At 49.8% G+C, this 27643-nt stretch overlaps 7 protein-coding genes across 8 annotated transcripts; 2 read left to right on the top strand and 5 right to left on the bottom strand.

The window, feature by feature from the left end:
- Positions 1-670: 670 nt before the first annotated feature.
- On the bottom strand, positions 671-1910 carry AAFC00_006658 (uncharacterized protein; the record flags this gene model as incomplete). Its single annotated transcript, XM_069346646.1, has 3 exons — positions 671-1261; positions 1320-1823; positions 1887-1910. The coding sequence occupies 3 exons, from the start codon at positions 1908-1910 to the stop codon at positions 671-673; spliced, it is 1119 nt and encodes a 372-aa protein (XP_069199519.1).
- A 1309-nt stretch (positions 1911-3219) lies between these two features.
- Positions 3220-4545, top strand: AAFC00_006657 (uncharacterized protein; the record flags this gene model as incomplete). Its single annotated transcript, XM_069346645.1, has 1 exon — positions 3220-4545. One exon carries the CDS (start codon positions 3220-3222, stop codon positions 4543-4545), a length of 1326 nt encoding a protein of 441 aa, XP_069199518.1.
- Positions 4546-9683: 5138 nt separating this feature from the next.
- On the bottom strand, positions 9684-11172 carry AAFC00_006656 (uncharacterized protein; the record flags this gene model as incomplete). 2 transcript variants are annotated; one of them, XM_069348357.1, is made up of 2 exons in its annotated part: positions 9684-9898; positions 9948-11172. In XM_069348357.1, the coding sequence occupies 2 exons, from the start codon at positions 11170-11172 to the stop codon at positions 9684-9686; spliced, it is 1440 nt and encodes a 479-aa protein (XP_069199516.1). The 2 variants fall into 2 exon arrangements, with proteins under 2 accessions (XP_069199516.1, XP_069199517.1); XM_069347840.1 differs by having other exon boundaries at positions 9948-10488.
- A 1247-nt stretch (positions 11173-12419) lies between these two features.
- On the bottom strand, positions 12420-13502 carry AAFC00_006655 (uncharacterized protein; the record flags this gene model as incomplete). Its single annotated transcript, XM_069348356.1, has 3 exons — positions 12420-12477; positions 12530-13096; positions 13153-13502. The coding sequence occupies 3 exons, from the start codon at positions 13500-13502 to the stop codon at positions 12420-12422; spliced, it is 975 nt and encodes a 324-aa protein (XP_069199515.1).
- Positions 13503-20867: 7365 nt separating this feature from the next.
- AAFC00_006654 (uncharacterized protein) lies at positions 20868-22077 on the bottom strand (the record flags this gene model as incomplete). The annotated part of the gene is made up of 3 exons (XM_069346644.1): positions 20868-21771; positions 21824-21952; positions 22010-22077. 3 exons carry the CDS (start codon positions 22075-22077, stop codon positions 20868-20870), a joined length of 1101 nt encoding a protein of 366 aa, XP_069199514.1.
- Positions 22078-22857: 780 nt separating this feature from the next.
- AAFC00_006653 (uncharacterized protein) lies at positions 22858-23928 on the top strand (the record flags this gene model as incomplete). The annotated part of the gene is made up of 1 exon (XM_069346643.1): positions 22858-23928. The coding sequence occupies one exon, from the start codon at positions 22858-22860 to the stop codon at positions 23926-23928; it is 1071 nt and encodes a 356-aa protein (XP_069199513.1).
- Positions 23929-24580: 652 nt separating this feature from the next.
- Positions 24581-26421, bottom strand: AAFC00_006652 (uncharacterized protein; the record flags this gene model as incomplete). The annotated part of the gene is made up of 2 exons (XM_069346642.1): positions 24581-26226; positions 26298-26421. 2 exons carry the CDS (start codon positions 26419-26421, stop codon positions 24581-24583), a joined length of 1770 nt encoding a protein of 589 aa, XP_069199512.1.
- Positions 26422-27643: the final 1222 nt, after the last annotated feature.

Here is a 27643-nt window from a genome sequence, read left to right as displayed (position 1 = left end):
TACACGTCTATCACTACACGGCTATCACTACACGGCTATCACTACACGTGTTCACGGTCTACATAGCTTTGACCGAGTGTCCTACCTTTCAACGTACTGTAGCTTGCCTGAGCCTTCACATCACATTACTCGACTGGTTCGAGGTATGCGTCCATCATGACTTTCATCCCTTGCACATAATAATGTCGGTATGATGCCGTACTGTCTATATGAGAGAAATTGAGGGCAAGAGAAGGGGCTAGTTATAGATTACAACACGGTTATGACAAGTTATGCGATGTAGTGTTGATTAAGAACACTCGAGTGAGCTTACGCATGGCGCGACTACAGAGCTAACCTATGCAACCCTCGTGCGTCTCTACTACGCCAGTCTGGAAAAGAAAAGGAAAAAGAAAGAATCGCTCGAGGACAAGATCGACAGAAAGGACCCGGCATAAACAATGGAGGGGGTGTGATGAGTGGTATAAGGACTTCCCCCCGACTATACTCGGGACGGGCAAAAAGAAAAGAAAGAAAAACTCCAAAGCGCGTTCGAAGGTTGCGTGTTCCATAAATGTTCCGGTAAGACAATTTCATTCCAATAGTGTAGAAAGTAGTAAACAGTGTCCACTCGCTTGACTTGCTCGCTTTCTCGGCAGTGCAGCTGTAACGACATGAAGAACAAAAACCCCTAAACCGCCGTCTCTGGTCGCTCGTTCTCGGCGATGACTGCCACGCCGAGACCCCGGTCTGGACTGGCTCTCACCATCTCCTCTTGTCTCCGCGCTCGGATAAAATCACTGACAGCGCGGATGAGAATGAACCAGCCAGCAATCATCAGAGCGTAAGATATCCAGTCACTGGTCGAGATTCCTGTGTCGACAACACCAGCGCCACCGCCATTCAGCATGCCAGGATCGAAGTCGTGGTCGTTGGGGTCCGAAGGCATGCTTCCAGAAGGATCGGTGTTACCAGGCACGCCAGGAGTCGTGTCTACAGGGTCAGAGCCTGCTGCTCGGAAGGTGAAACCGTATTGAATCAACGTGATTCCGAGACCGGCACGCGAGCCGTGCTTGGCGGCATGAGTAGTGTGGAGTAGGTAGGTAAGAAGGAAGCCGATGAGCTGGAAAGACATGCTGATGAGAGCGTTCCAGACAAAAGAAAAGAGCGACCCGACGACAAGACCGTCGACGAAAACATCGTCGCTGTTGAATGCGCCCGGTGCGAGGATGGTGGTTTCCCAATAAGGAGGGGTTGCGTCTGCGGCAGCTTGTTCGTACGTCTGTGGGTGATTAGTAAGTAGGCGGCGATCACAAGAAAAGGCTGCGTTCAAAACATACCGGTGGCTTCTCCTCCAGCTCCTCTCCTGGCGTCGGCTTTGCCGAGATGTTGGCGAAAACTCCATCATTTGTCGATTGACCGCCGCCGTAGACTCTAGGTGCTCCTCCTTGACTCGCGCCAGGCATAAACATGTTGATCTCGGTGACTCTCCTGTCGATACTCCTTCCGTTGACGGTGCCCTCTCCATGTCCAGAGGTGGTCGACTCAGCCCGGTCGTCGCTTCGAACTAGACGGCGGCTGCTTGCGGCATCTTGGTCGTCATTGTCTGATTCATCGTCGGAAGGGGCGGCAAAGGCATCGTCGAGGTCGCGGTCGTGCTCTTCGTTGTGGAGACGCTGCTGTTCTGATGATGTTCGCCGTGAGGATACGCGAGAGCGGAATGATGGAGGTGGCGAATCAGGGATGGAGGACTGGGATTGGGGCTGAGCCTGGTCTGCCGAAGTGGGAGGGAAGGGGCGCGACGGCGAACGAGGGCTGACGTCGTCGGTGTCGGTCGCTGGCAGCTGTGCAAGTAAGGATTAGTGGTGTTCCTGTATGGTGATTGCGACGGTTGAAAATGCGCATACCCTCTCGTAATTACCAAAATACATGGTGCTAGTTGTTATGATGTATTTGTGTTGCGGTGATGATGTTGGAGACGGTGATGGTTGTCGTCAAGTCGGGCTGGACGAGGCAGGGGGACGATCGCTGTGTCGGGAAGGTGAGTGGCGCACGAAGCCGATGGGAACGAGGATGTAAAGAGAAGAAAAGTATTAAAAGTGGGAGAATGGGAGATAGAGGAGGGGGTATCGTAAGAAAGGAAAAGAAACAACAGAAAGGCGTGGTTTAGGAGGATTTGTCGGACGATATTCACAGGAAAAGGGCAGAGAGAGGGCAAGATCAAGATGGAGAGTTACAACTAAGATGGATTCCGTTGTATATGATTAGGGTACCAGACACAGTACAGTAGTAGAAGAGTAAATGATTGTGTCAGCCGCTGAAACTTGCTTCAACCGCCGCGCTGCCGTGGCACCGCACCACCGCTTCTGCTTGTGCTTGTGCTTGTACAGTGTTAAGTGATGCAATGTACTTGTACCTAGCCTTGAGGTCGACTTGACCTCATCCATTATTCACTCTTTGACTCGTTATTCTCACAGACAGACAGACAGACAATCTCGAAATCTCAATTCGAACTTGTCTCACGGCGCAGTCCCTTTCGACGACGCTTTGACGCCATCGTCCAATCAGCTGCTGCCTAGCCTCTGTCTTCTGGCAAAGGTACGAACGTAGACAATGACGCTGACGGAGCAATCCAGAGTAATCCGAATATGCCGCGCCACAAAGCACCCGCAGCCCAGACGCTAATCTCGAGGCGGATGTTCTATTTGGGATTCACATGTGGGGGAAGAAAAGAATACCTTACTCTGCGTCCGAGATCGCCCACTGACCATCACAAATACAACAAATATCTCGAGCAAGAAAAGGTCTTGTTGAGACTGTACATGGATTCCCTTTCTCAGTCGACACTTATGACACTCACCAAGAGTGTGTCGCTTGCCTGCGGACCTTGCTTCAGTGCAGGTGGGCCAGCTTCGACTCAACATCGCCGCCAGCGACTGTACCGCATTCACTGCCTGTTCAGTGTCTCTACTTATCCTGCTGCCGTCCATGTGATCGACGGGGCAGGGTCCAAGCTGACGAATTAAGGTTCGACCTTGTACAACAACGAGCCCCGCTGGTGAGGCTCGTTGTTGTACAGTACCTTATCTGTGGGAAGGTGCTTGATACACACCGAATGCCATCATCCAACGGTTTTGCACTGGCTTCAAGCCCTTATCGACCTCGCATCGACGTCTCGATATACGATGGTCGAGTGAAGGTCTGGATATCCACTACGGATTGTTCTTGAACTCACTTAACATGTCGCCCAAGCGTAAGCGGACCACCAGCGTGTTGCCGGTGCTCGACACAATCGTCATGGATGCAGCACCACAGGGCGAGCCGCAAAGTCCGCGTTCCAGAGTCGCCGAGAATTTTGGTCAACTGCAGATCCAAGACGCTCCTTCCTGTTCTCATGCTTCCAAGAGAAGGCAGTTGCCCAATCGTAATGGCATCTCTACCGCAATCTATACATCTTCCTCTCCCAACGATGACGACGGTGATCTTGTCGTGGACAGCGCAATAGCAATGGCGACTCCTCCCAAGGATCTCTCACCAGTCAATGAAATGCAGGGTGTCTTTGAGATTGGCGAGACTCCCGGGGCATACAAATCTTTCTCCACTCGACTTCCCTCGTCGCCGCCGATGAGCCCGAGTCCGAGTCCAAGTCCGTTGAACCTAGATGGCTGCCATGCCTCCAACGATGGCTCCAATGAAGAGAACGTGACCTTGACTCTCTCACCTTCCCGCCGTCGAGGCCGGAGCGCACCCACTCCTAGATACGCACACCATGGAAGGATCGGCCAAGCATCCGAAAGTCACGGCAACAGACGCAGCGTCAGCTCGGGGTGTGATATGGAAATGGAGGGCCTACCTGCACCACCACAAGGACGCAGATTCTCCAAACCGTCGACTGTACCCATCACCGCTCCTCCACCACCTACCCCTCTGACTTCCCCCGGAGAAGAACCCGTCACAGGACCCTTGATTGCAAATGCGACCGCCAAGATGTTCTCACTCCCGACTTTACCTTCGAGACAGCAGAGCATTTCTCCATTTTCGCCATCCAAGAAACGCAAATCTCCTCCGCCATCCACTGCAGCTGCTCCCTCGTCTCCCACCAATATTGTCCCAGTCCTGTCAACCTTCGAGTCTACAGTATCTTCTGCTTCTTCCCCACAGAGAAGCTCGGCATCAGATGATGCTTCAATGACATGGCAGGAATCAGAGATTACAGGTCACTTGTGGGACCCTTTACAGAACAAAGACGACGACGGAGAAGGCATCAACGGTATCGGTTTCCGCCCTTCGGCTGCCGTCGAGTGGAAGAGAAGAGAGGGCCGAAAGCGTCAAGTCAGCGAATGGAAGGCTCGCGAAGCTAAAGAAGACAGAAAGCGGCGCTTCGATCGAAGGAAGAAGAGAGGCAGTGGTGGACGCTCTTCCTTAGCCGGCGGTGGTGGTTCCGGACAAGTGGGTATGGTGGACTTGCTCGGTGCTAACAATAAAAGCGATGAAGGAAACGCCACCCCACCTGCCCACGGCCCTGACGAGAAGCGAGCCAGGGTTAGATTTGCCGACCTCTCGTGATTTCTTTCCCGTCCAACAGCAATTTCCTTTCTCCCCTCATCGCGAGTGAACAGAGCGGGCATTGGGCGGTCCCGTGGGATCAGTCCTTCATTCAAGCAGCGATACAGAGAATAGTGGGATATCTGCAAACGTGCGACTCGGGCATTTTCTTTATACCTCTTATACCCTGCTTATCTCATGCTGCAGCAGCACAGCCGACGCTACACATCTCTGATGGCTATAATGAATTACGACTCTGTTTTTTCACATGCCATGACAGCCACCAAACTCGCCTACCACAAGCCACCTTACCTCATGTGACATGGACTTCAACCAAAGTGAAGTTGTATACTCGCGCATCCACTCGTTCGAGCGTAGATCAACCGCAAGGCTGTCGGTGGCTCTAGTGAGTCATATTGCAAGTCACTGCTCAACGGGCATTCGAAGACCCACCACGGACTGGAAGGAATATAGGAGAGGTAGAAACGGAAGGTGTGGGGGTCCTCGTGGTCTGTATGACATTCGGTTCACGTACTCTCACTGAGGGGATCTGTATCCCGCATTCGACGGACATAATTCTTCTGTTTTGATCTTTCTGTCTGGGACGTGTAGGCTGGCAGGTCGGACAGGGTGACCTATCATGGATTGTTATGGTTTGCATTCAATGATGGCAGTAGCGAACATAAGTACTTGGGTCCGCATAGAACCCTGAAATCAAAGAACGATGTTCTCATAGCGAGGGTATGTAAGTCATAACCGCGCACTGAGTTCGTTGCAGTGGATGGATCAGATAGTGTCATCGTCACTGAAATCCAGAGGACGCAGCTTGGCAGGCCACTCTCATATCGTAAATGGCTGTCGATCAAGATCAAAGCACTGGTGACGAGGACTCAATACCACATCTTTCGGCCACGATCAGCATACCTCGTACAGGAATGGCCAGTCCAGTCAGCCCGAATCTATCAAGTAGGCAGTAAGCCTTTGGGTCCTGCGCACTAGTCTGTTTATACCGTGGATATGGCGCCTCGATACCTGAATTGATCATTAAACAACAGTAACGACAAGAAGGCTCTATATTGATATTTGAAGCACGAATGTTTCACGTACGGCCACAGGCAGCTGAGAACTGGGCATCCCGTCCGCTCTGCCAGACATAAGCAGTTGACCGGCAGATTAGTACTACGGTGGGTGACCACGTGGGAATCCCTGCTGCTGTACGTTTTTGACACCTTCTTTTGATCCTTGGTCATCGAAGGTGTCTCGGTACTGCATCAGCAATATCAGGCGATGAAAATGTTCCATGTGAGATAGGAAGGTTTGAAGAATGATACAAACTTTTTACAACTTCGTTCGTGTGACGAAGAACGACAGACCGCTGTAGTTTGCTATATGCTATGCTCCTTGCCCAAGGTTTTTATCGTCATCGCGAACTTTCCCATTCTCGCTGAATGCAAGGCAACGCTCTCAGTCAATTGAGGAGTGAACAGAGACATGGTCAACCTGATCTGCACTCGCACAACTCACACGGATGGAATGTGATCTTAGGTTATGAGGCTTTGACCCATGAGTTATTGCTTCACGTTGAACAGTTAGATTTCCTCTTCGTACTACTCGGAGGAGCTCGTGGACATTGCAGCCACGTAATAAGCGATCACTCGATCATCTCGTACTCGGTGGCCAACCAGTCGCATAGAAAGGCATGCGTGGGTTGGAATACCTGGCCGGGTTCGTGAAATATATCCAACAAGTCGCCGATTGTACTCTGAACTGTACAGAATACCTGGATCAGTCTTGTGCATGACGGGCCATGAGACGTCGTTTGTTGTAGATCTACGGGCGAGATCGGCTCACGTTGCCTACGCGAACAAGTGTACGGTGTTGTGCTTATATACAGTAGTAGTGTAATCACAACAAAGTTCAAAGTCTAGATGCAGTGAATGTTCGGCTTTGAGATCATTTTTCCTAGTCCAACTTCTCCAGGTCCCATTCCCTCTTACGCAGGTCCTCTTCCATCTGCACCCAAGTTCCATTTGCGAGCCATGTGCCGGCCTTCGTGTAGTCCCATGTCTGAGTTCCACTTGTGTACGCAAATCTGAAATAGTTGGGGGCATCTTCATGGCTTCTGGTCCAAGTCCAGTTCAAACGCCCATCATCCCACCCCACGCTCGTTCCTTCGCCATAGTCAATATCACGATCAGAAAACTTCCGGAACCGCTCTACATCATTGATCAATACACTGATGCCATCGTATACCCTACCTTTCGCGTCAGGTCCTGACGGTAGACTCAGCGCAAAGGAAATGTTGGTATTTGCAATCATGGGCGCGGTTACAGCAGGAAGTAAACTGCCAAGCGGACCGCCGCCGACAATGAAAGATGGCGTCTCTAGCAGACTTGCAAATCCCCACCGTGCGGTGCCATTGATGAAAAGACCGACCAGCAAGCCCTGGTAGAACAGACTCGTTCGGTTCTGGAATGAGGTACCGGGGAGTAGCAGCAGCGCTATGATGTAATGATGGAGACGTACATTCATTCCCGGCACAGCAACCAACGTGAGTAGTGACAAAGTGAGGGTGCCATAGATGCCGAGGTACTTAGGCATTCGTCCCTCGACACGGAATGCCCATGCTTGGCCTAAGGCGATGAACAGAATGACGCAGACAATAAAGATGAGGGCAGGAATAGCACCGGGTTGTCTATTTAGATCGTGAGGCGTCAGGCGTTGTATCGGAATCCATCGGTCGAATGTATAGTTGTTTAAGGCACCAATCCAAGCTGGGACCAACCAGAACACAGCCTTTTCGATTTGTGCTGTCAGCCCGGTCAGGCTGCGTTGTACCGAAGTTTGATATATTACGACGGCACAGAAGGCGGCAGGCAGCAAGTTCCCAGACCCAGCAGATATCAAGGAGTAGTAGTCTGTCAGACTTGGCGGGTCGGAGACGAGGCCCACGTGGAGGAAAAGGCCGGCAAACATGGAGCAGTAGAAAATCAACGGGGAAGTGACGAAGATGCAGAGGATAGTAGTGAAGACGATGTTTACTATCAATAGCGTCATCCGAGGGTCTCGACATTGGACGGCAGAGCCAGCTTCGAAAGTGAATGATTGCGGGAAATAGCCGTCGAACCCAATGCTCGAGATACCATGGGCTTTGGTGCTAGGATAAGTGGCTTGTTCACCAATAAGGTGCAACACACCGCAGCCACCGTACTTGTCGGTGATGAACCCAGCATGTATAGCTGATCCGCAGATAAAGGAATCGCCACGATAAACCGAGCTAGTGATGGGATCTGACTGGTCTTTCGGTCCACCCACTACCAGAGGGCGGTAATTGACCTCCTGGTCACCTACTGACCGTATGTCCCAAAGCTGTGCCGCTGCACAGCTGGCCGGGCATCGGAAGGCCAACGATGAGTTTGCAAATGGCCGACATTGGTCGCCATTGATTCCACAATCGTTTTTCTTACGCCAGTAAGTTGCCTCGCAATCCAAACGCGTTGGGGACCCATAGCCCGGGATATCACTTGTAAGTGCTGATCTAAAGAGGATATCCACGAAGGTCGAGACCCAGATAAAGTAAAACATAACGAGCAACCAAAAGCGATGTATCTTCTGAGGCGCATACCTGTCGAGTATGTCGAGTGGTAGATGCTGCATGGGCGGAAACAGGGGTTCAATCTTGTATATTCTGGGGGGTTCAGGGCCCTTGACCCACTTCCCCACAGCAGTGGCTCCAGGAATGCGTCTTAATCTCTCTCGCCATCCACTGGGCTCGAGTTTTGTCCCGAGATGATCGAGTCTATCTTCAGTGTATGTTGACATCAACATCGAAGTATCAGATGTTTCAAAAGTAGGATCATCGTGATATATGTATGAGTCGTCTTCAGTGACTGCCTCTTCGACAGCGCGCTGCCCCTGCTCATGCTCGGCCGCGACATCTCCTCTTGCCATTCTCCTAGCTATTAAGCTGGTGGACAATAAACAAAAGGAACAGGAACATCGACGGGAAGTAGCGGCAGTGGCTTACTTGTAGCGAATCGTTGCTTGCCAAGCATGTATGGACTGTCAAGATTTCAATTATAGGCGGGATGACATAACGGTTGACCATAGCCGAGACGGCTTATTTCGGTCCAACCCTAAGGCAATTACAGTAGCAAATACCTTACGCTCTCACGACTCTACAGTAGCCACCTTGACATGCTGCACCATACAGCACCTTAACTTTGTATCTTCTAGAGATGCCATTAGTCCCGCAATCACTGCTGTGAGATGGATACAGTCCACCAGTACTCCTGTACGCCCCTGGCCGGTCAAGATAAGACTGTTGTGACCATGTGTCATATTCAGATGTGCGGCCGAAGAATATACCTATATACTCTGGACTGTTGCGACTCTCTTATATACATAGTAAGGATGGTTTTGTGGACATTTGTCATGTTCTTTCCTAGTATATGGACGAAGTAGCAATAAAACGAAAAGACGTTCGTCGCGATTCCTTCAGAAACAAAGACCGTTGAATCCTGGTCTAACTGTCGTCTGAGGTACGACAACAGGGGTTTCTGAGTAGCTAGTATCCCAGCTCCATACTACGTTATTGTTTGCTTGCTGTAGCTAATAGTATCGAAGCGAATGTAGGGATCCCATACGATCTATCCTCGATAAGCCATGAGACACAAGGTTTGTACGGAGTACACCATTGTGGACGCACAGATAAGCATTGTTGGACACATCTGAGTCCAGACAATAGATTCAATATCGAGTGCCCTGCGACAAGACTTGCCGAGAGTGCAAGTTCACGTCTTGTCTTTTCCAGGCCAACATGATGTATGCAAGATCCGGCAAGAACGATCCCGAGCGTCAAATTTGGAATCTATAAATAGTTCTCAGGTCAGCACGCTGGCCTGCGGGTTACTATATCACATATATACCATACTGTACTCCGTAATGCATATCCATGCTTTGGAACGCCTTAGTTGGTAATAGAGCTTCTCTTCGGCTTAATAGCTTCTCTGGTCAGATGCTCCTTGGAGGCCTTCTCCGTTAACTCCAAGACGAAGGCTTGATCAACAGAAATAATCTAGTCCCGTCTACTGCGATTGTGCTTGAGCAAGTCCTAGATGAGGTGGCGGTTATTGACAGGAGTAATCTGACATTCGATCTTATATCGTTGCCACGACGAAGGTAGCCACAGCTACGAGTAATGTCGCTATCAGATTCTGCTTCGGTAAACCTGGCGCTATCGATGTGGCCGCTATACCACAGCATTTCCGATTATATGTGACATTATTACAGCGCGCTGCGACTTCGAAGACCGAACCATTGCCAACGTTGTAGTAGTCGACTACAAGCCAATTTGGCGGAGCATTCCACATTTCTGGCCATGTCAGTATTGTCGTACATCCGTCACTAGACTTCAAACCCACCAGTGCAATTACCCACTGTGGCTCCGAGCATACCGTGTTGGTTACCGGCGGCATTGGTGTTGTTGAGCTCCACAGTATTAGGCACAAGAAGAGTATTTCCTAATAGAGTGATGGCTTGGTTGAGATTGTGATTTGCTAGGTACATGTAGTTTTCCTTAGCAATTGTGGCGTTTGTAAGAGTCGGAGGGCGTTGAATTGTGCAAGGGAATGATTCATCTTCAGGAGAGAATTGGGTTTCCCATATGTGTGAGTACTGATCAAGGATATATGGAACAGCAGTCTGATTCGCATTGTAATCCATGAAGACCACAACGCGCTTTCCACTCAATAGCATTTGTGACAGAGTTGGCCAGTCGTTTTTATGCAGGGGGATAGTAGGAGGCTCGTAAAGGTAGAGAGCTAGACCAGACTTCTGAAACGGGGCTGTAAAGTTCCCAACTGTGACGAAGTCGTTATTGGCAATCAAAACTGTCACAACATCGTAAGGGTGTTTCTCGACCCATTCACGAATGATCACCAATTCTTCCTCAAGGGTGCCCATATTAAGGAGATCGCAAGAGGTGTGACAGCTCCACATAGTGTCGTTCTCGTAGTGCGTCTCTCCTTGGATCATTCTGACCCCATCGTCAAGTTGCGTGGTAATGTCCAAGGCTTGGTTGCTTGCCGCGTTGCCCGGTTTTACGAACATAGCGTTATGCGCGCACACCTCGGTGATATTGCTGTATTTGCGATCACAGAACTCAGGATAGTTATTGCATGCTTGGGTGTTAGTAGGCGCCGAGGCGATTGAAGTCGGCGACGTAGCAACAGCGGTGTCGTTGGGGTATACCGTGCTGGTCCCATTGATCACGCTCAACGTCTGCTTGCCTGCCCCACCCACGAGCAGAACTAATTCGCTGGTTGTACCTGGTGATACTGTCGTGGTGGATGTCCTGGTACCATTACTAGACGATGCGGATGATGACGATCGGTCGTAGCGACTTGATGGGAATACTGTGATGACAGATGTGTCGGTGGCATAGGTACCTGTGAAAGACGTCTCTAATGTCCCACTTAATATAGTGTAACATAGATCGGACAATTTTGAGGGATGTACTGGAGAGCTCTTGGAACTTGATGAAGTAGTGGCTGAGTCTGTGTCTCCTGTCGGGGATGGAGTTGTGGAAGACTGCTGCGCAAATACGCTGCTACCTAGCAGGGTACCAAGTAGGAAACTATACAACATTGGGCTTATAGATCAGTCTGCTCAAGATATCTCGTAGTAGAAGAGACAAGTGTATGGAATTACGAGAGTTGTTGAACATAAATCAAGGACTCAAGAGTCTCAGGGCTGTGTCAATGCTCCCCCCGGAGAGGCGCAGTGCTAGAACCTCATCTTATCCACTCCTGAACCACTACGTCTCGTCTGCTCGGCGATCCGGGCCAGCCGTCCTAAATGTATAGATGACGTAAGCACCGAGTATTCCAAAATCTACAACATCGACATGATGCCGTTGTGGAGCATGTGGAGAGCGAGCATCAAGTTCGTTACCCACGATCGACTGGTCTATAGTTGAGTAGCACAAGCAATAGTCCATGTTATCTCGCATGTGTACAGAGGACCACATATTCATTTGCTTGAGTAGAGCACACTATCGCTTGACGTCAAGCCGGACTCCTTAAGCCCTGGAAGTGAAATGCCGTGCAGCACTGCAATGGACTCTAGACTTATTCCTACTTACACAAAATTTTGCAACTAACTCACTCACTATACTACTGTAGTGAGGCTTATTACAAGGATATCCGTGAAATTAGTCGAACAAACAGGATAGCCACATCTTAAAATACCTTTAAGTGGACAGTCGAGGCTTGTTTGTTGAGGCTGATCTGTGTTTGAAGGCTTTGAGAACCTCACTTGTGGACTACGTTAACTTCGTCGCTTTGATAGAGTCTTACATGAATTCTGGTTACAGTCATGAAGGATTGATCTATCAACATCAATCTTGACGGACCGGAAACAAGTCTCGCGTAGATCCATCGGATCCCGTGATGATCCTGAAGTCTCGATTCATCTTTTTGCGTCGTCCTAGATCCGATCTAGGCACTTGTGCTTGATAATCACGATCGTGATATTTCGACACTTGGGCGGTCCGAAGGGTTTGGTGAATGCTCACAGACCCGGAAGATTGCAGCCTCAGCCAGGAGCGTTGTAGTAAGAACGTTTGTACCTGGGCTATCTTCATCTACAGGCGCACACCATTAATAAGGCATCAGATAGCGAGACCCAGGAAGCTAGAGAACAACTCACTAGTCTGTGCCTGGAATTGAACTATCGCGTTCGTCTAATCTGTGGGAGGCTTGTGTGCAACACACATGTACCTCGTCTGGCTACGCATACCATCTTGGAATAATGGTATCTACTGGAGAAAATGTTGTATGTCCAGGTTTTGCTAGGCCTGACGATCACGACGATCGTATGATTACTTTCGTAAGCTATACGATACCGGGGGTATTGTACAAGTCGAGATAACATTCGTGCATTGGTGGACAGCTACATGCTTTATTAGCCAGGTGCAATTCAATACGATGAATGGTCTGCTCACTAAACTGGATCTTTCCCAAAGATAACATGCCACATATATTCGAAAATACGGCCTGAAACTTCATCAGCCAGCTTTGTCTTCATTAACCACTTATGGAACCAGATATAGTGCTCCCTTGGCCTCGACAATACTGCTGTCCTCGACACAGCAAACTGCGCGCAGCATGCCACACCAACTCTTTCCGGTACATCTGTTGAATTGAGGAGCTCACGCCAGGCTGTAGCGTATTCCATCTCAGTCGTCCGCTTCTTTCCGCCTCTTGTGTCTCGGAACTTCTGATTGCGAAATGGTTGAATTTCGGCTGGACAACCTGGATCATGGTGGCATCGAAGATTTACATAGCCATTTTCTTGAACAAGGTCAATGTTGAGCAGCTGTAGTGCTTTTGCTGTATTCTGCTCGTTGTGCCATGAGCTGAAGTGGCCGTGTAAAAATACAACTGTCTGAGGCAAGCGGTGATAGTTATCAATGATGAAGGTTAGGTATGCATTGGCTTCGTGGCCTTTGTTACGTGCGGTGTGCAGTGGAGCCGATCGATCATTGGTCACGTATATCGCATGCCTCCAACTGTAGGGCACATGTTAGCATGAGATCTTTGATTTGCTCGTGGTTGAAATCCCCACTTTGGCAGCAGGAATGGAATCCATTTTGTGTTCTCTCCCTCTACTTTGGCCACTACAAGAGTTTTGTCACGAGTGTCTTTGAGCGCTGACTTCTCCATGGCAAATTTGTCAACTGGTTCAGCCACTAATGAGTCCCAAAGAGCATGCAACATAGCACTGAATGCATCTTCCGTCAGATCGGACGAATTAGACGACGGTTGTAAAGCTTCGTCGTTAGGCAGGATAAATCCAAGCTCTGAGAACTGTTCCAATGCAATGTATGCCTGTTTCAACTTGTCTAGCTGTAGCTTGAGCCAGAATAGTGCAGCAACTGTTGTTGCCGTGATAAGGAGGCGACGCAACCGGGACATAGCCGATATGGTCACGAGCAACGAGCGCGACCTTCCCTTAGTAATGAGCTTAGTGAAGTAGAAAGTCAAGCCAGTCGACTTCTATCAGCAAGGGCACAAGTGATGCATCCGTACGTTTACCTAAGACGGGCTACACAGTATGCTCGAGACTTATGGTAGAAGCAACGATATGTTACTTTTGATCCTGACCGCAGTCCACGATAAACGATATACTAGTTGAGACGCGTGATCATGAGTCAGAAAAGTCCCTATCAACTTCCCGCGTGGTCATACCTCGAGACATTGCAAAAAGGGGTGACTGATCATCGAGAGCAAGATCTGTTTCTTATGCAAGGCAGAGCGCTCCTACACACCCTGCTGAAACCATATATTCATGATCGTAAGACACAAAATATAGAAACTCACTGATCGTCCACTATATGAGCCAGACCTCAATCTGATTGAGTATGTTTGAGGGCACCTTCAAAGGCGAGCTTTACCACACCACCTTGAAATGCAGAGGCTGTTGATACCCAGCGACTGGCATGGTCAGACCACCCGCAATGTTCGTCCAAGGACAGACCAAGAGTAGCACTAACTCGGTCTTGAGATCCACCTTAAACTTTGGCTCTATCGTTGATTAAGAAAAGCTGATACCTAGCTCGAGAATCAAGCCGCTGAACTTTGGCGGGAGGATAACGCGGAAATGCGAGCCACTCATGTCAATGTCCAAGGGGGAGAGAAAAAGAAAAAGGCAAGTCGAGTGCATGATATAGATTATTTATGAAGAGGAACTCCGATCCGAGAAGGTCACCATAGCACCAGAGAGGTGAGATAGGTTGGCACTTTGGGTGCTTGACGGGATAAAATTGATTTAGACTCGATAACCTACATAGTGAAAATGAGGTGCCCCTTTGGAACGGTCAACTCGTTCGTAGTGTATGCTGAGACTAATATCCTACTCAGCCCTCACAGCATCCGTATGCAATGATCGTAGCAATGTCAATGACAGAGCCATGGATCAAACACCATAAGATAGTTGACAACCAAGCTGTACTGCATAAGGCATGAGATTGAAGATCTTGGAAGAACTAACGTGCTGATCAACATGGGCTATACCTAATAAAGAATAGCCACCCACATTCGGTCCGTACCTCCGCTCGGCGCAGCGTAGCCGAGTCAAATACAGTACTGGGTACCTCAGTCCCAAGGTCGGGGTAAATGATAAAGTTGGCCACGCAGAACACATGAACGCCTGTGGGAACTAAGGACTCTGTGTCCTAGACTGAATACATCCTGACCAACCCTACGGATCTTGCAAACGTCCCGTGATGACGACCGTTGTGGCAATTGCGCAGAGCCCGCTAGGGGTGACTTGTGTTGTTCACTAGGTAGGCATCTAACAATGCCTACTTATAAAAAGCTGTGGAGCAACATTGCATTCAAGTTTTGGTCCTGGGACGATGGTGATTAGAGACGATATATAGCTATATCCGTAGGTGTCTAGTGCATAGTAAGGGGCAGCGGGCTTTGGTACAGGATTTGCCCAACTGACTCTATCTTGCAACATAAATCGAACTCAATCCACATTGTGGGCGACTCGTGCACTAAGACTTTACCCCTTCTTTCTTCAATACCTTACACATTCGCCCACAAAATCCATGATCATGGTTAGTTGGCGACGGTTGCTCCTCCTCTTACCCCTAGTGGCTATCTTATATCTATTTTATATTTCTCGTAGGCAAATACTGTTCGAGCGCTTCTTACACTCCTCTTTTATCACTTTCGATGACTTTCCTAAAGAGTACTCCGATACGCTAATGGCTGCGCAACTCGAGGGCAAGGATCCCGTCTATCAATGGCCGGTTCTCTCCATACCTGAACCAGCAGCACAAAAGACTATTCCGCCCATTATTCATTTCATCTGGTTCCAGAACATCTATCATGACCATCTTGACGTTTCTGATATTCCCAGAGTGGGATCTAACACACCTGACCTTTGCCGAAAGCACAATCCTGGTTTCGAAATCAATACCTGGAATGCGACAACAGCGCGTGATCTGTTGGAAGAACGTTACGCTTGGTTCATGCCGACCTATGATGCCTACCGACATCCTATCCAGCAGATCGATGCTTTTAAATACTTCGTGCTATATCACTATGGAGGAGTTTACATGGACCTGGACGTCTCATGTCGTCGCCCGTTAGACCCACTGCTGGCATTCCCAGCATGGTATCCCAAAGCTTCGCCATTAGGCGTTAATAACGACTTGATGGCCAGCAGGGCTCGTCATCCTTTGACGGGTATCATGCTGGAGCGGCTGACGTCGCGGAACAAAAATCTCTGGTTCCCTTACCTGACCATCTTCTGGAGCACCGGGCCACAATTCGCCAGCGACATGGTCAAAACGTGGTACTATCACCTTCGTGGACAAGGATTTGTGCCAGTGACGAGCAAAAGGGAATCTAATCCAGATATGGTTTATGTCCTTCCGGAAGAGTTCTACTCAGAAAAGTACTCGTTCTTTGGACACAGACCTGGCGGAACCTGGCATGGGAAGGACGTTGCCGTCGTCCTGTGGCTAGTGGATCGACCGTGGATTTTTGCAATCGTTCCGATCGTTATCTTCACAAGTTATATGACTGCTCTGAGGTGGAGGAGGCTGCACAGATCCAAGGCCGTATATACTGAGCTGAGAAGCCGTAATGCGTAGCATCTCCCAATTCGCTGTTTCTTTTGTTTTACATACTCTAAATATGGACTCGTCCTCCAAGTCGCCAATTACATCATGGGCATCGCAGTCGTCTTATCTTCTGATCTAGGGGGTCATTGTCTCTTTCGAACTTTTCCGGGGTCGCTCTCATGCCACAAGGAGCGTAGTGAAAAAGGCTTGCCTAATTTCGACATATCACTACCGGTAGAGCAAGCCGGTGTATGGATGTCCAGCAGCCTGAGGGGTATCACATACGCAACCGAGGATGTGAAATCCATGGATGCTCTGGCCAGTACCTCCGCTTCATGTCAATAACTCTGCTCTTTTCTCTCAAGGCCTAATGATTACTATAGCTGGCTACACAGTGGGCAAGCGGTCCGGAAATGTCTAGAGGCTATGATTCACTGAAGGGATCAATATTACTAGCAGTATACAATGCCTTGAACGCTGCCTAATCACGAATTACAGCATTGTTACATTCCCAGCGCAGGAGCAGTGAGTTGACTTCGAGATAGTCCTGGAAGCTCTAATCCTTTCTGCAGCGGGAAGGGTGGAATTCTGAAACTACAACTTTATTTTTACCTGTGCAAATCATGGCTGAGTCGGGCTTCGAGTCATGAGCCATGATTTCGGAGATATCTTAGTCATACACAAGTGATGGGCCCGTGAACTTAATTGCCGAGGATCCGTGAGCTACTCCAAGGTACCCCACATTTGCCGTCTGAATCCTTCCGAAAAGTGTCTTTAAGCGACACAGCCGCTGGAACCCTGGCAGACAAGACAATGTACTGTACCCTTGTGGAGTGGTAAACTACCTTAACGACTGACGTTCGCGCTCGTAGACGGGCCGAATCTCTCCAGCTGCATCGATACTGTACCTTAGGATCACAGGATTGTAAGGTAATTATTCATCTTCACATGGTGTTTGCATCTGCTTCCACAATCTATTCACGAGATCAGTGTCGCTTAGCGGATCGACCTCTTGTCTAAAGATTCCTCCACTCGACCATAGACTGCGGAAACATACTGTACATCGCAAGCTGAGTCCAGGCACGCTGTGTTGAGTGAAAGTCGTCCGATGCTATCTTTAGCATGAGAAACCCGGAAGGTCCATAGAAATGCAGGGGCTCTCGGAATGCAAGCGTTAGACTACTGACGAGACCAGTCAAGGCGGTGTCAATCTATTCCTATAAAAAAAATCTCGACCCCTACGATAGCGTGCAGAGCTCGAGGCACAAATTAGATGACTTGACATCTGAATCCTCTTCGCCAAGACCGAACCAGGTCTCCGGATCTGGGTGGATTGCGCTATATCAACTGCAGTACACACTACACAAAAGTGCATCATATGTGTACGCTAGAGTAGACCACACCACGGCACAGCTTCGTTGAGGGGAAAGCATACGTGGCCACACGAGTCAAGCATCCATACGTCAAAGTCTTGTTGTTGCCTTGCAATCACCAATTTCGTGAAGGATTTGGAGTAAGATCGACTTGCTTTATTCGGGTCATGCTGTTCCTACCCACTCGCTACTTCACCCTCGCAGCTCATCAGCAAGATGATATCGAGACACAAGAAGCCCCGAGCCGCCCTGAACCTGGGACGAGAGCGTGAAGTCACCCGTTATGTGATCTTACCACAGAGCCTCGGTTTGCCGGATCCGAACTCCAATTTGTCCGGTTCATAATACACATGTCAAGTGAATTGCAGCCCATATGGAACCAGTCAAGCCTAGTGAGAATGAACACGAGCAGTATTTCAGCACTGGAGGTATTCTTGAGTAGTGCTGCCTCAGCCTCAGGCACTAGCGAAAATCAATCAATGTCGCCACCGGAAGTCATTCTTGCTCCAATATCTCTCTGCGATTTGGGGGCGGTGTACCTGACATACACCTCCCGCTTCTCACATAACATTCACCTCATTTGTGACGATGCGTCTACCATGACGTTCACATCGGCGAATATTGATCTCAATTGTGTCGAGTCCTCCCTGCAGTCGCATTCTTCCCTGCTTCTTCCGAATAGGCTTTAACGTGGCACCGTTGCCTCAAAACACGTTATCGCTAAGTTGAGGTGGCCACACGAACGCCGCGCATTTGAAGAGTACATCATAGCGTGCCAACAGCCGATCAATAGAGAACAGCCTAACACAACTGCATTACGAGGACATCACATATGATACGCTTTGCATAGCCATCAGGTGAATGACGACAACACCCCTTCTTTCGCAACCAACACTGCCTCACGCTAGGATCCGCTGGTCATCCTTCAGAGCTAGACTTGTTTTCTCCAACCGGCCGTAATTACTTCTCGTTCTGAACAGACGTTTGCTGAAGGGTTGTTCGACTTGCCTCCTGCAATAGAACGGGGAGGGCCATCCGGCACATCTTTTCTGTATTCGCTTGCGTGACACGATCAAGGTGCGTCGGAGACTTAGTCTGATGATTGAAAGTCGGGTCTTACCACTCGGGCCATTTGGGGACCGAATACAACACAGCTCTCGCTTGGTCAGGTAGCAGGACAGGATGGATACTGACTCGGGAAACGGCTCGCATACATGATATCATGAAGCGTGCGAGAGCTCGATTGGAAGAAGATTCGCCCAAGCCTTTGCATGAGAAAACTGCTGTGCTGGAAGGATCACACTGGTTCGTCATCAGAGCAGAGCATGGAGTAGCATGCCATGATCTAAACCCATACACTTTTGTAGCATGCTATCGGGAGATTAGTCTCGAAAGGGAAGTTCATACATGGTACAGTGCGACTATTCTTGGATGGAAGGTGAAGCTTTTCAATCTCACAAGTGCATCTTCAGCTCGTGAGTATAATGTCCTGACCTGATCACGCAAGATCAAACGCCCCGCGGATACCAAGACAGGATTGTTGAGTGCCCAGCCTCGTAGAACAGGAAACGGCAAATCCATACTGTGATATAAGGTGGGGGACAATTCAAGTTCAACTGTGTCCAGAGAATCAACAATAGCTTCTTTCGGCTACCAGTCGAACAGGGTCACTCTTCTCTTCGTGACATGGAGGATGACCGCAGCAAGATGTGGGCGCAATCCCAGAAGGTACGGTTGTGCATGGTTATGAAGCATGCAGTGAACAAACAAGGGGCTACGATGGATGTCTACCTAGATCTCGCGGATTCTACTATGCTAGGAAATTTCCATACACTGTGTTCATGTGATTCACCAGCGTAGCTCTTGAGTTTGCTTCGAATTCCATTGGATTCTGCTGCATAGATATATTCTGTACGGCTTAAGGCTGCTTCCTCTGTCAATACAGTATTATCACAGGACTAGATGCTCTACGCTCTTCCCTATAACTGTGTTACGGCATCTGTATAATTTTCCCACTATGTCTATAACCCAAACTTGAACAACCTCTGTACATATCTTCTGACCCTCTACCAGACTTCCAACGCGATACCAGCCCACGCCATACTCGTAATCATCCTCGCACCAATACTCGATGCAATCCCTTCCCGTCCTCGAAAAGGACTACCAAGGAACTTGACCTAGTAAACAAATCTTCTACAACGATCTTCCAGCTCCCGAGAAGTCTTCGTCGCTATCTACTGACGTCAAGCACGGTCCAGCGAGAAAAATATACCACATCTCATCGTATAGGAGAGAGAGACAGTGAAAGATCTTGAAATCGTCATCTTGTGTGATCAAGCGAATCACGGCCGGTAGTCGCTGGGTTGGAAGACGCTAATATCAAGTGTTTCGCACCCTTCGCTCCAATTGTAACGACACGAACCACGGATCTGAAAACGAGCAGATAATTCTAGAGCGATGACCAGAGATAGAAACACGAAGAGTCCTCGCAGTGGAGGATGGAATTGAGCAGGGAACAGTACCATATATCGAGATTTGCATATACCATTTCTCCAAAGGGGGTTGATTGATTGATTGATTCTTACGCTATGCGCTTGCCACAGGAAGCATGAGCGGCTCTCCAAAGGGGGTCCCTGGTCTTCAGCTTCGCATTCCTTCATCGTTCACCCTCCGCTTGAAAGTACATATACACAATATGATAAGCAATTCAGCACGTACGGCCACAGGCAGCTGAGAACTGGGCATCCCGTCCGCTCTGCCAGACATAAGCAGTTGACCGGCAGATTAGTACTACGGTGGGTGACCACGTGGGAATCCCTGCTGCTGTACGTTTCTTTTTGTTTTCCCCTCCCGCTAAAACAAATCACGCTGTTGTTAACAAGAGCATGTGTTGTATACTCTACAGATATCAAATTCCAGAGGGAAATGGGACGCGTCCCTCTGCTTGGAGAGGGTCCTTGGCATCGGTATAATTAACTCATGTCAGTAGGATGATGTTTGGTGATTTGAGATTGATAAGTACTAGAAATGAAGCTATCGTTGTATTGAAACACGGCTTCGTCAAGTCAAGACAGTGACTGAACGGCTGAGAGGGGTCTGCCCAAGATCTATTATTGTAGACATCATGTCTGGCATGTGGGCCTCCGAGACTTCAACATCATTTCCTTTTGGTTCCTGCAACAGACTCTTCGCCGCCAACTTCATCCTCCTGTAGCTCTAACCACAATAAAGCTCAATCCACCTCCAATTATGATCAGCAGAACAAGACCACAGCATGTTCGTTCGCAAGGGGTGTGACGTTCCCACTAGGATCCTTGCGAGGGTCGGTCCTATGTTTCCCTCGACTCCTGTCGGTGTGAGTCATCATGCAGTAGCATACGCGGGCGTGGAACTTCATGCATTGACATTCGCGGACTTGGGTCTACATGCATTGACTCCATCATGAAAGGAGCATTTCGTACACTTCCCTCTGTACCGTGGACGGGGTAGTCGTCCGCGGATTCACTGGATGCTCGAAGCTGCCTTTCACCGCCCATCTTCCAGGCGTTGTCTCGGTTCGCATATCCTCGACTGATATGAGCCTCGACATGGTTTCTCTGTAGTATCGGGTGCAGGTTTGACGGAGCGAAATCACGGCTGATGACGCTGCCTTGAAGCGTCTCTCTGGAGGTCACACGATGCAGTGGTGGATCTGCATAATCGCGACTTGATCTGCCCGCCACTTCAATATGAGAGACCTCCGGGAACAATGTCGAATTTGCAAGCCTGTCGCTAGTGATATTGCTTCTTGTGTTGACGGTTCCGGTGCTAGGAACAGCGGCCGCAGTCTCTGGTGACGCGATCTGGTCCAAGTGCACGCTGTCAGCTCGATCGAGATGATGATTAGGGTGCTCCGTAGTTCCTTCGCTTTCCGAAAGGGACGACAATCGTCTTGCGGCTGCTCTACCACTCCCGTGAACTTGATCTGACTCTGAAGAGCTGAGTTGTCCTCTTTCCTGCTCGGCTCTGTACAGTTCTCGCTCGACCTGAATGAAAGATCGGACGATCCGGTGGAAACTTGGACGATCGAGAGGGACACGATAACTCCGAGGCTTTATGAGCGATGGACAGCCTTCAGCCTCTATCGTGTCTGGAAGAATCTGTTCGGCAGATTTTGGACGTCCCAGAGCTTCTTTTTCCGCAATCTGCTGCTTACTCTCACGAAGCACTAGCTTTGGTGGCCAAGGAGGATGTCTTTAGATAAAATCAGGTGGTTAAAGCCTCAGAACTATCGTGGTCTACTTACGTTGCTCGAGTCTTCAAGGTACGCTTGGAAAAAGCCTTTGTAGAATTTCTGACGCTCCTCCGCATGTCTTTGATTGTGGGACGGGAGTGCGACCGAACTTCATTGCCATCCAGAATGCTAATCATGGATCTATGTTGAGACTCAGTGATGGAGAAATGAAGTAGCTTGGGATCAACTTGTACTGACCCATCGACATCTGGTGCACGATACAGGGAGTCTGGTTTCCCTGGTCCAGATTGCTGACCACAATCCATGTCTGATATCCCTGTCTCACCCGAGCACATATTATTGTCACTTATTCGACCTTCAAAGTCGTTTAGATAAGGCCGAACGATCTGAAGAAACTCATGGCAGATGGGAGTTTGGTAATGTGACAAGTATGGACGGAATATCTCGAGATCTGACTTTGCGAGAGGACTTGCCGGTAGTGAATAAGAATCCATCACGCATTCATTGGAATCTACCATATGGAATTCGGAGACTTCAAGGGATGAGAGTGTTGGCAGGCTTTGTAGAGCAAGCAAGGAAGGAATTCTAGTATGATTTGTTGGTATTGGATGTGATACTGTTAGCAACAAGATGCGAGATATATCTGAACGCAAGTGATTGCTACCTTAAAATTTTGTATTACCTAACCCATACCAAGAGGCTTTGCTGAATGCTCAACCGAGAAGGAGCGATCCATGATTTACCGACAAACTCGGAGGCCCATGTCGGTTTCTCTGTCATGTAGACAGGCACCATTTGCAATAGAAGGTCGATCTTGATCAGAGACTCTGAGATTACATGCACTTCACCCTGTTTATCCATCATATCCTCAACAACTCGCCATCTAGTATGTCCCTGGACGACATGGATGAGGGCGTGAATGACCGGTGGAGGATAAGAAGGGAGGAAACCAAGTGACGTACAGATGCCAAGACATAGCGACAGCCCGCGCCTTCCCCACGTCCAAGTCCGCAATTGACCAATTATTGCATCTGACAAGCATCATCTTGTCTACATCTACACACAAGTCATATTTACGACCAACAATGGCGACGAGCGACTCTGGCAGTCCGCCTCCTAGGCCCCCAAGAAGCTCATTCAGTCCTGCCGAAGAAGACAGGCAGAGAATATCGCGCCGGTCGCATCACTCCGGCAGAGGAGAAGAAAGAGAAAGCAGGAAACGGCGATACTCTTCACCAGACTCGGAAGATGAATCGCGCAGACGCCGCAGACATCACAGCCCAAGCTACCCAGCTCAAAGGTCTGCTCGGGAAGGTAGCCGCCATCGATCACGGGACAGAAGGAGGAGGAGAGAGAGACGAAGAAGCGAATCGAGTCACAGCTGCGATAGAAGGAGACACAAGGATGATGACCGAGACCGAGAACGACGAAGAGAAAGAAGAGAAGGGAGGGGAAAAGACAGAGAAAGAGAAAGAGGAGGAGAGACAGAGAGGCGATCCAAGCGACGCCACCACTCGAACTCCGAGAGTCCTCCTCCTGCCCACTCCAAGTCTCCCATTGCGCGACCACCCTCACCCCACCGCCGTGCCCGCGCTCCTCTCGCTTCCCAAGCAGCCTCCTTCCGTGGCAACCCCTCGACCGACGCAAACGACGCAGCCTCGCTCCCGCCCGAAGAGAAGCAAAAACCAAACTTCAACTCGACAGGCCTCCTGGCCAAAGAAGCAAACACCATCGCGGGCACAAACACCGTCCTGAAATACCACGAACCGCCCGAGTCGCGCAGACCCCCTTCGAATCAACAATGGCGCATCTACGTCTTCAAGGGCAAGGAAACCCTCGACACGATCCATTTATTCTCCAGATCCTGCTGGCTGCTCGGCCGCGACGACAAGATCTGCGACTACGTCATCCAGCACCCGAGCGCCAGCAAACAGCACGCCGTCATCCAGTTCAGATATATTTCCAAAACAAACGAGTTCGGCGAGCGCCAGGGAAAAGTCAAGCCCTATCTCATCGATCTGGAGAGCGCCAATGGCACCAAACTCAACGGCAAAAGAGTCGATCCGAGTAAGTTCGTCGAGCTGTTGGACGGTGATGTGCTGGCGTTCGGAGAGAGCGAGAGAGAATATGTCCTCATGCTGCCGCCGCCGGGTTGAGCTCTTTTTTTCTTCTTCTCTCTCTTTTCTTGTTCATAAACAACGAACAACCAGTCCTTGAAAAGACTTTAAAAGGCACGGAGATACCCCCTGGCCCCATCAGATAGACACTCTATTGCTGTACAAATAAACAAATGAACAGCAGACACGAGAGATGCACTGAAACGACATGCTCCGGCGATTACGCATTTGGTTTTTACGTGTGTCTAGACGTGTATAAAGTGTATGCCTTGGAGAATGAACCTCGCTCGAAACTGCTCCGATGGCGTTTTTGCACGTCCGCACTTGCCATTTAAGATAATGCTCGATCCTGGTCCAGCCATCCCTTCATGCATTCATCCCACCTCCTATAACGCCCTCGATGCTGACTCGACTTAGAAGCATATACTGTATGACCATGTTACCGTGTATTCTCTGTTCGTCGGTTCAGAAGCAATGCTTGTACTTTTCTGCTGCGAACCCTCATTCTCGCTTCTCGGAATCGTGGCTATTCGAAATGAAAAACGCCTGCCTCTCCTCGTAAATGTAATTCCCATGGTCCCTTCGTCCATGTTACGATGCGACGTGATGTGATGCCATGATCAAAGCTGTAATAGAAAAGAAGAAAAGACAAGCGGGGTACAAAAAGTCCCCGAATGCACTGTGGTGACCTCTAATACTGCATCCCACCGCCACCATAACTACTGTTACCCACCGAGTCGTCCAGACTGCGGTACTGTCCGCCGCGTCTAGATCCTCCTCTTCCACCGCCGCCATTACCCCCGCCGCCGCCTCGTCCGCCGTTCCTGCCTCCTCTTCCGAAGTTCTTGTTTCCGCCCCTTCCGCCACCATTGCGTTGTCCGCTCTTGTGAACGCCGCCACCGGGTCTGTCGTGTTGGTAGCCGTGGTCGCGGCGTCCGTGAGATCGTGATGATGGCCCTGTCGGCGCGGCGCCGAACTGCATCGCTCTGGGGTCTACTTGGGGCACTTGGTTTTGATTATTACGTTCGTTCTCGTTGAGAGTCTCTTGTCCGTTCTGTTGTTGAGCGGCAGTAGCAGCACCAGGAGCAGAAGATCCGAGGGCAGGGAAATCGCCATCGCGAGAGGTAAAGGAGCCGTCGTCTCGGTTGGCGACACCATTGCTGCCTCGCTGAGAAGGGAATTGCGATTCCCATTCTTCCTCGCCTCTTTTCTCTTCTTCGATCCGTAAGAGGACCTTTTCGCCTACTACGGTTTCGAATTCGATCATCTGGTGCGCTGTCACGGGTTGCCACATGTGCGATCTAATCCGGGTCGCGTCAACGGTTCTGGCATTCTTCTTCAGGGCGAGCACGACTAGTGGCACCGGGTTTTCGGTGTACACTTGCGTGGATGAATCGGTAGGCGTCACTCGTACAGCCCATAGCTTATGTTCGAGGGCTGCGATGTGTGTGACTCTGAAGCGGACCTTGTTGCCAATGCCTCCGACTTGTTGCAGGACTGATGCATTTGCGGGCCGAGGAGTGATGAGGATGTTGTTTCCGAGCTGACGAATGTCACTGTTTGCATTAGTGGGCACATTGGCCAAGGGTAAAAGTCTTTCTGTGTCCTGGGGAGCGATCAAGTAGCCGGTGTAGAAGACAGTGCGCTTTATGGCTAGGGGAACCCCGCCCATCCGTGAAACAGAGGTGTGTGATGCCGAGCGTAGGGTCTCGTTGTGCGTGTTTATCATCCGTTGAACCTCGGAGACTTCGGTAACAGGATCCAAGGTCGTGGACTCCTCGGTGACCTGGACAACATCATAGGTGAAAGGTGGCCGCGTGTCAGGGTCCTGGGAAGCCTGCAGGTTACGGTTCAGTGTCGAGAAGAACTGGCGGAAGGCGGTCGTGTGTTTCGGTCTGTCCTCGTAGATCTTCAGGTCTTCTGCCTCGGTGTATGTAAAGACGACGTCCTTCAACAATTCCTGCTTGAAGGCCATGGTATTGGGTATCTTCTGGTTCGCCGGTCCAACAGCCGGCTTGAGGCAGACCATGTCAAACTCTAGTCCTTTTGCCTTGATCATGCGGGATATCAGTGGAGCGAAAGCGCTCTCTTTGCGACCGGTGAGTAAGACGCAGAGGACATCCTTTTGCTGCATGCTTAGTTGCACTAGATCTACAATGTTCTCGTTCCACCATCCCTTCCAACCAGTCTTCTCTTCTTCATCAGCGCCTTTCCCCGTCGAAGCAAGGATGTTGACATCATGCCACCATCCACCAGTACTGAATATCTCGAGAGCTTGAAGTTGTCCTATCGCCGGGCCATTCCACACCTGCTTATTTGGGAGAGGACTGCAAAAGACTGGACATGGTCAACATGTGTTTTTTGTTTCTCATTTTGCTGGTCTCCATTTCATCAATGACAATGCTTACGGGTATTGTCAAAATCATAGATATGGATGGCTCTGATCTTGTCGACTTCGGGTAACTGCTTGTCCTGGCACGACCATCTTTTAAGACCCGTGATGGTGTGCGTGCTACCACTCGTTCCACTCATCTTTGCGCTGCGTGTATGAGATGGAGCAGACAAGGACAGGGTAAGAGAAACAGTGCTGTATCTAGAAAGGCATTATCTTCATCAAGGAGTGTTGTTGACGTGAAGTCCAAACTTTACTCTTTCCTAAAGTTCGATGATGCTTTGAATCGCTTTCGTCTTCGCTCCTTCCCATTGTACAATCGTTCGGACCTGAGACGCGGGCCGATCCTTGGAGCTTATCTTAACGCCGGACTTAATGCCGACCGATCTTACCCAGACATCCTTTTATCCTTCCAGACGCCACTGTTTATCACTCTGCTCTATCGCTTTGCTCCACCTTCATGGACCCTGTGCGCCCGGATGCACTCTCTCATCTGGACGACGATGACTTCGAGATCAAGGGCAAAGCGACGCAATCGGCTTTGATGAATTCTGTCGTGAATAAGGACGCACCACAGGATACATGCGTCATCTGCCTTGAACGAGTCTCAGAGCGTGCGGTGGCGGTTCCCTGCAATCACCTAAACTTCGACTTTCTCTGTTTGGCTAGTTGGCTTCAGGAACAGCCTTACTGTCCTCTATGCAAGTCTCCTACCACACAGATTCACTATGACTGGAGGTCTCCAGAGGACTATGAGGTATATCGTGTCCCAGATGAAAAGGAACGAGCCGTCTCAGCTGCCTCGAATCCACGTGCGACACCCACGCGGGCTCATCACCGCTTCCCTCGTCGTGGCAATGGTAGCAGGCGCTTCCCCTCCTCTGCCTCGACGAGCAAGTCCGGACAACTCTCTTTCCTTCCGCCGCCGGGTCTACATGACAAAGTCCTATTCTCTGCATGTCGGTGCTAATCGAGTGTCTGAGTATACCAACTTCACCCCATCAGTCTTTGCATCCTCTGCACATCTGCAAAGCCGCGCTCGGATGTTCATGCGCAGGGACTTTCAAGCCTTCGACTATTTGCAGCATCCTAATATTGAGTTTCTGATAGAGTACATGGTCGCTATCCTCAAGAAAATCGAGATCCGAGGTGCCGAAGGCGCCGCTCAGGAGCTGGTGGCCGAGTTTCTGGGAGCCGAAAACTCGGCCTTGTTTCTACATGAGCTGGAGAGCTGGCTTAGGAGTCCCTACGAACGCTTGGATGACTGGGACAGTCATGTGCAATACGCATCTCCGTTGAGGAAACCGAGCGGCGGCGCTGTAGGCAGAGGCAATGTCCGTCCTGACACAGCGGATCACTGAA

This window comes from Neodothiora populina (assembly GCF_041146345.1).
Source record: "Neodothiora populina strain CPC 39397 chromosome Unknown canker_contig_8, whole genome shotgun sequence".
Classification (NCBI taxonomy): domain Eukaryota; kingdom Fungi; phylum Ascomycota; class Dothideomycetes; order Dothideales; family Dothioraceae; genus Neodothiora; species Neodothiora populina.
The sequence above is the reverse complement of the archived record's forward strand: the minus strand, read 5'-3'. Positions and strand labels throughout refer to the sequence as shown.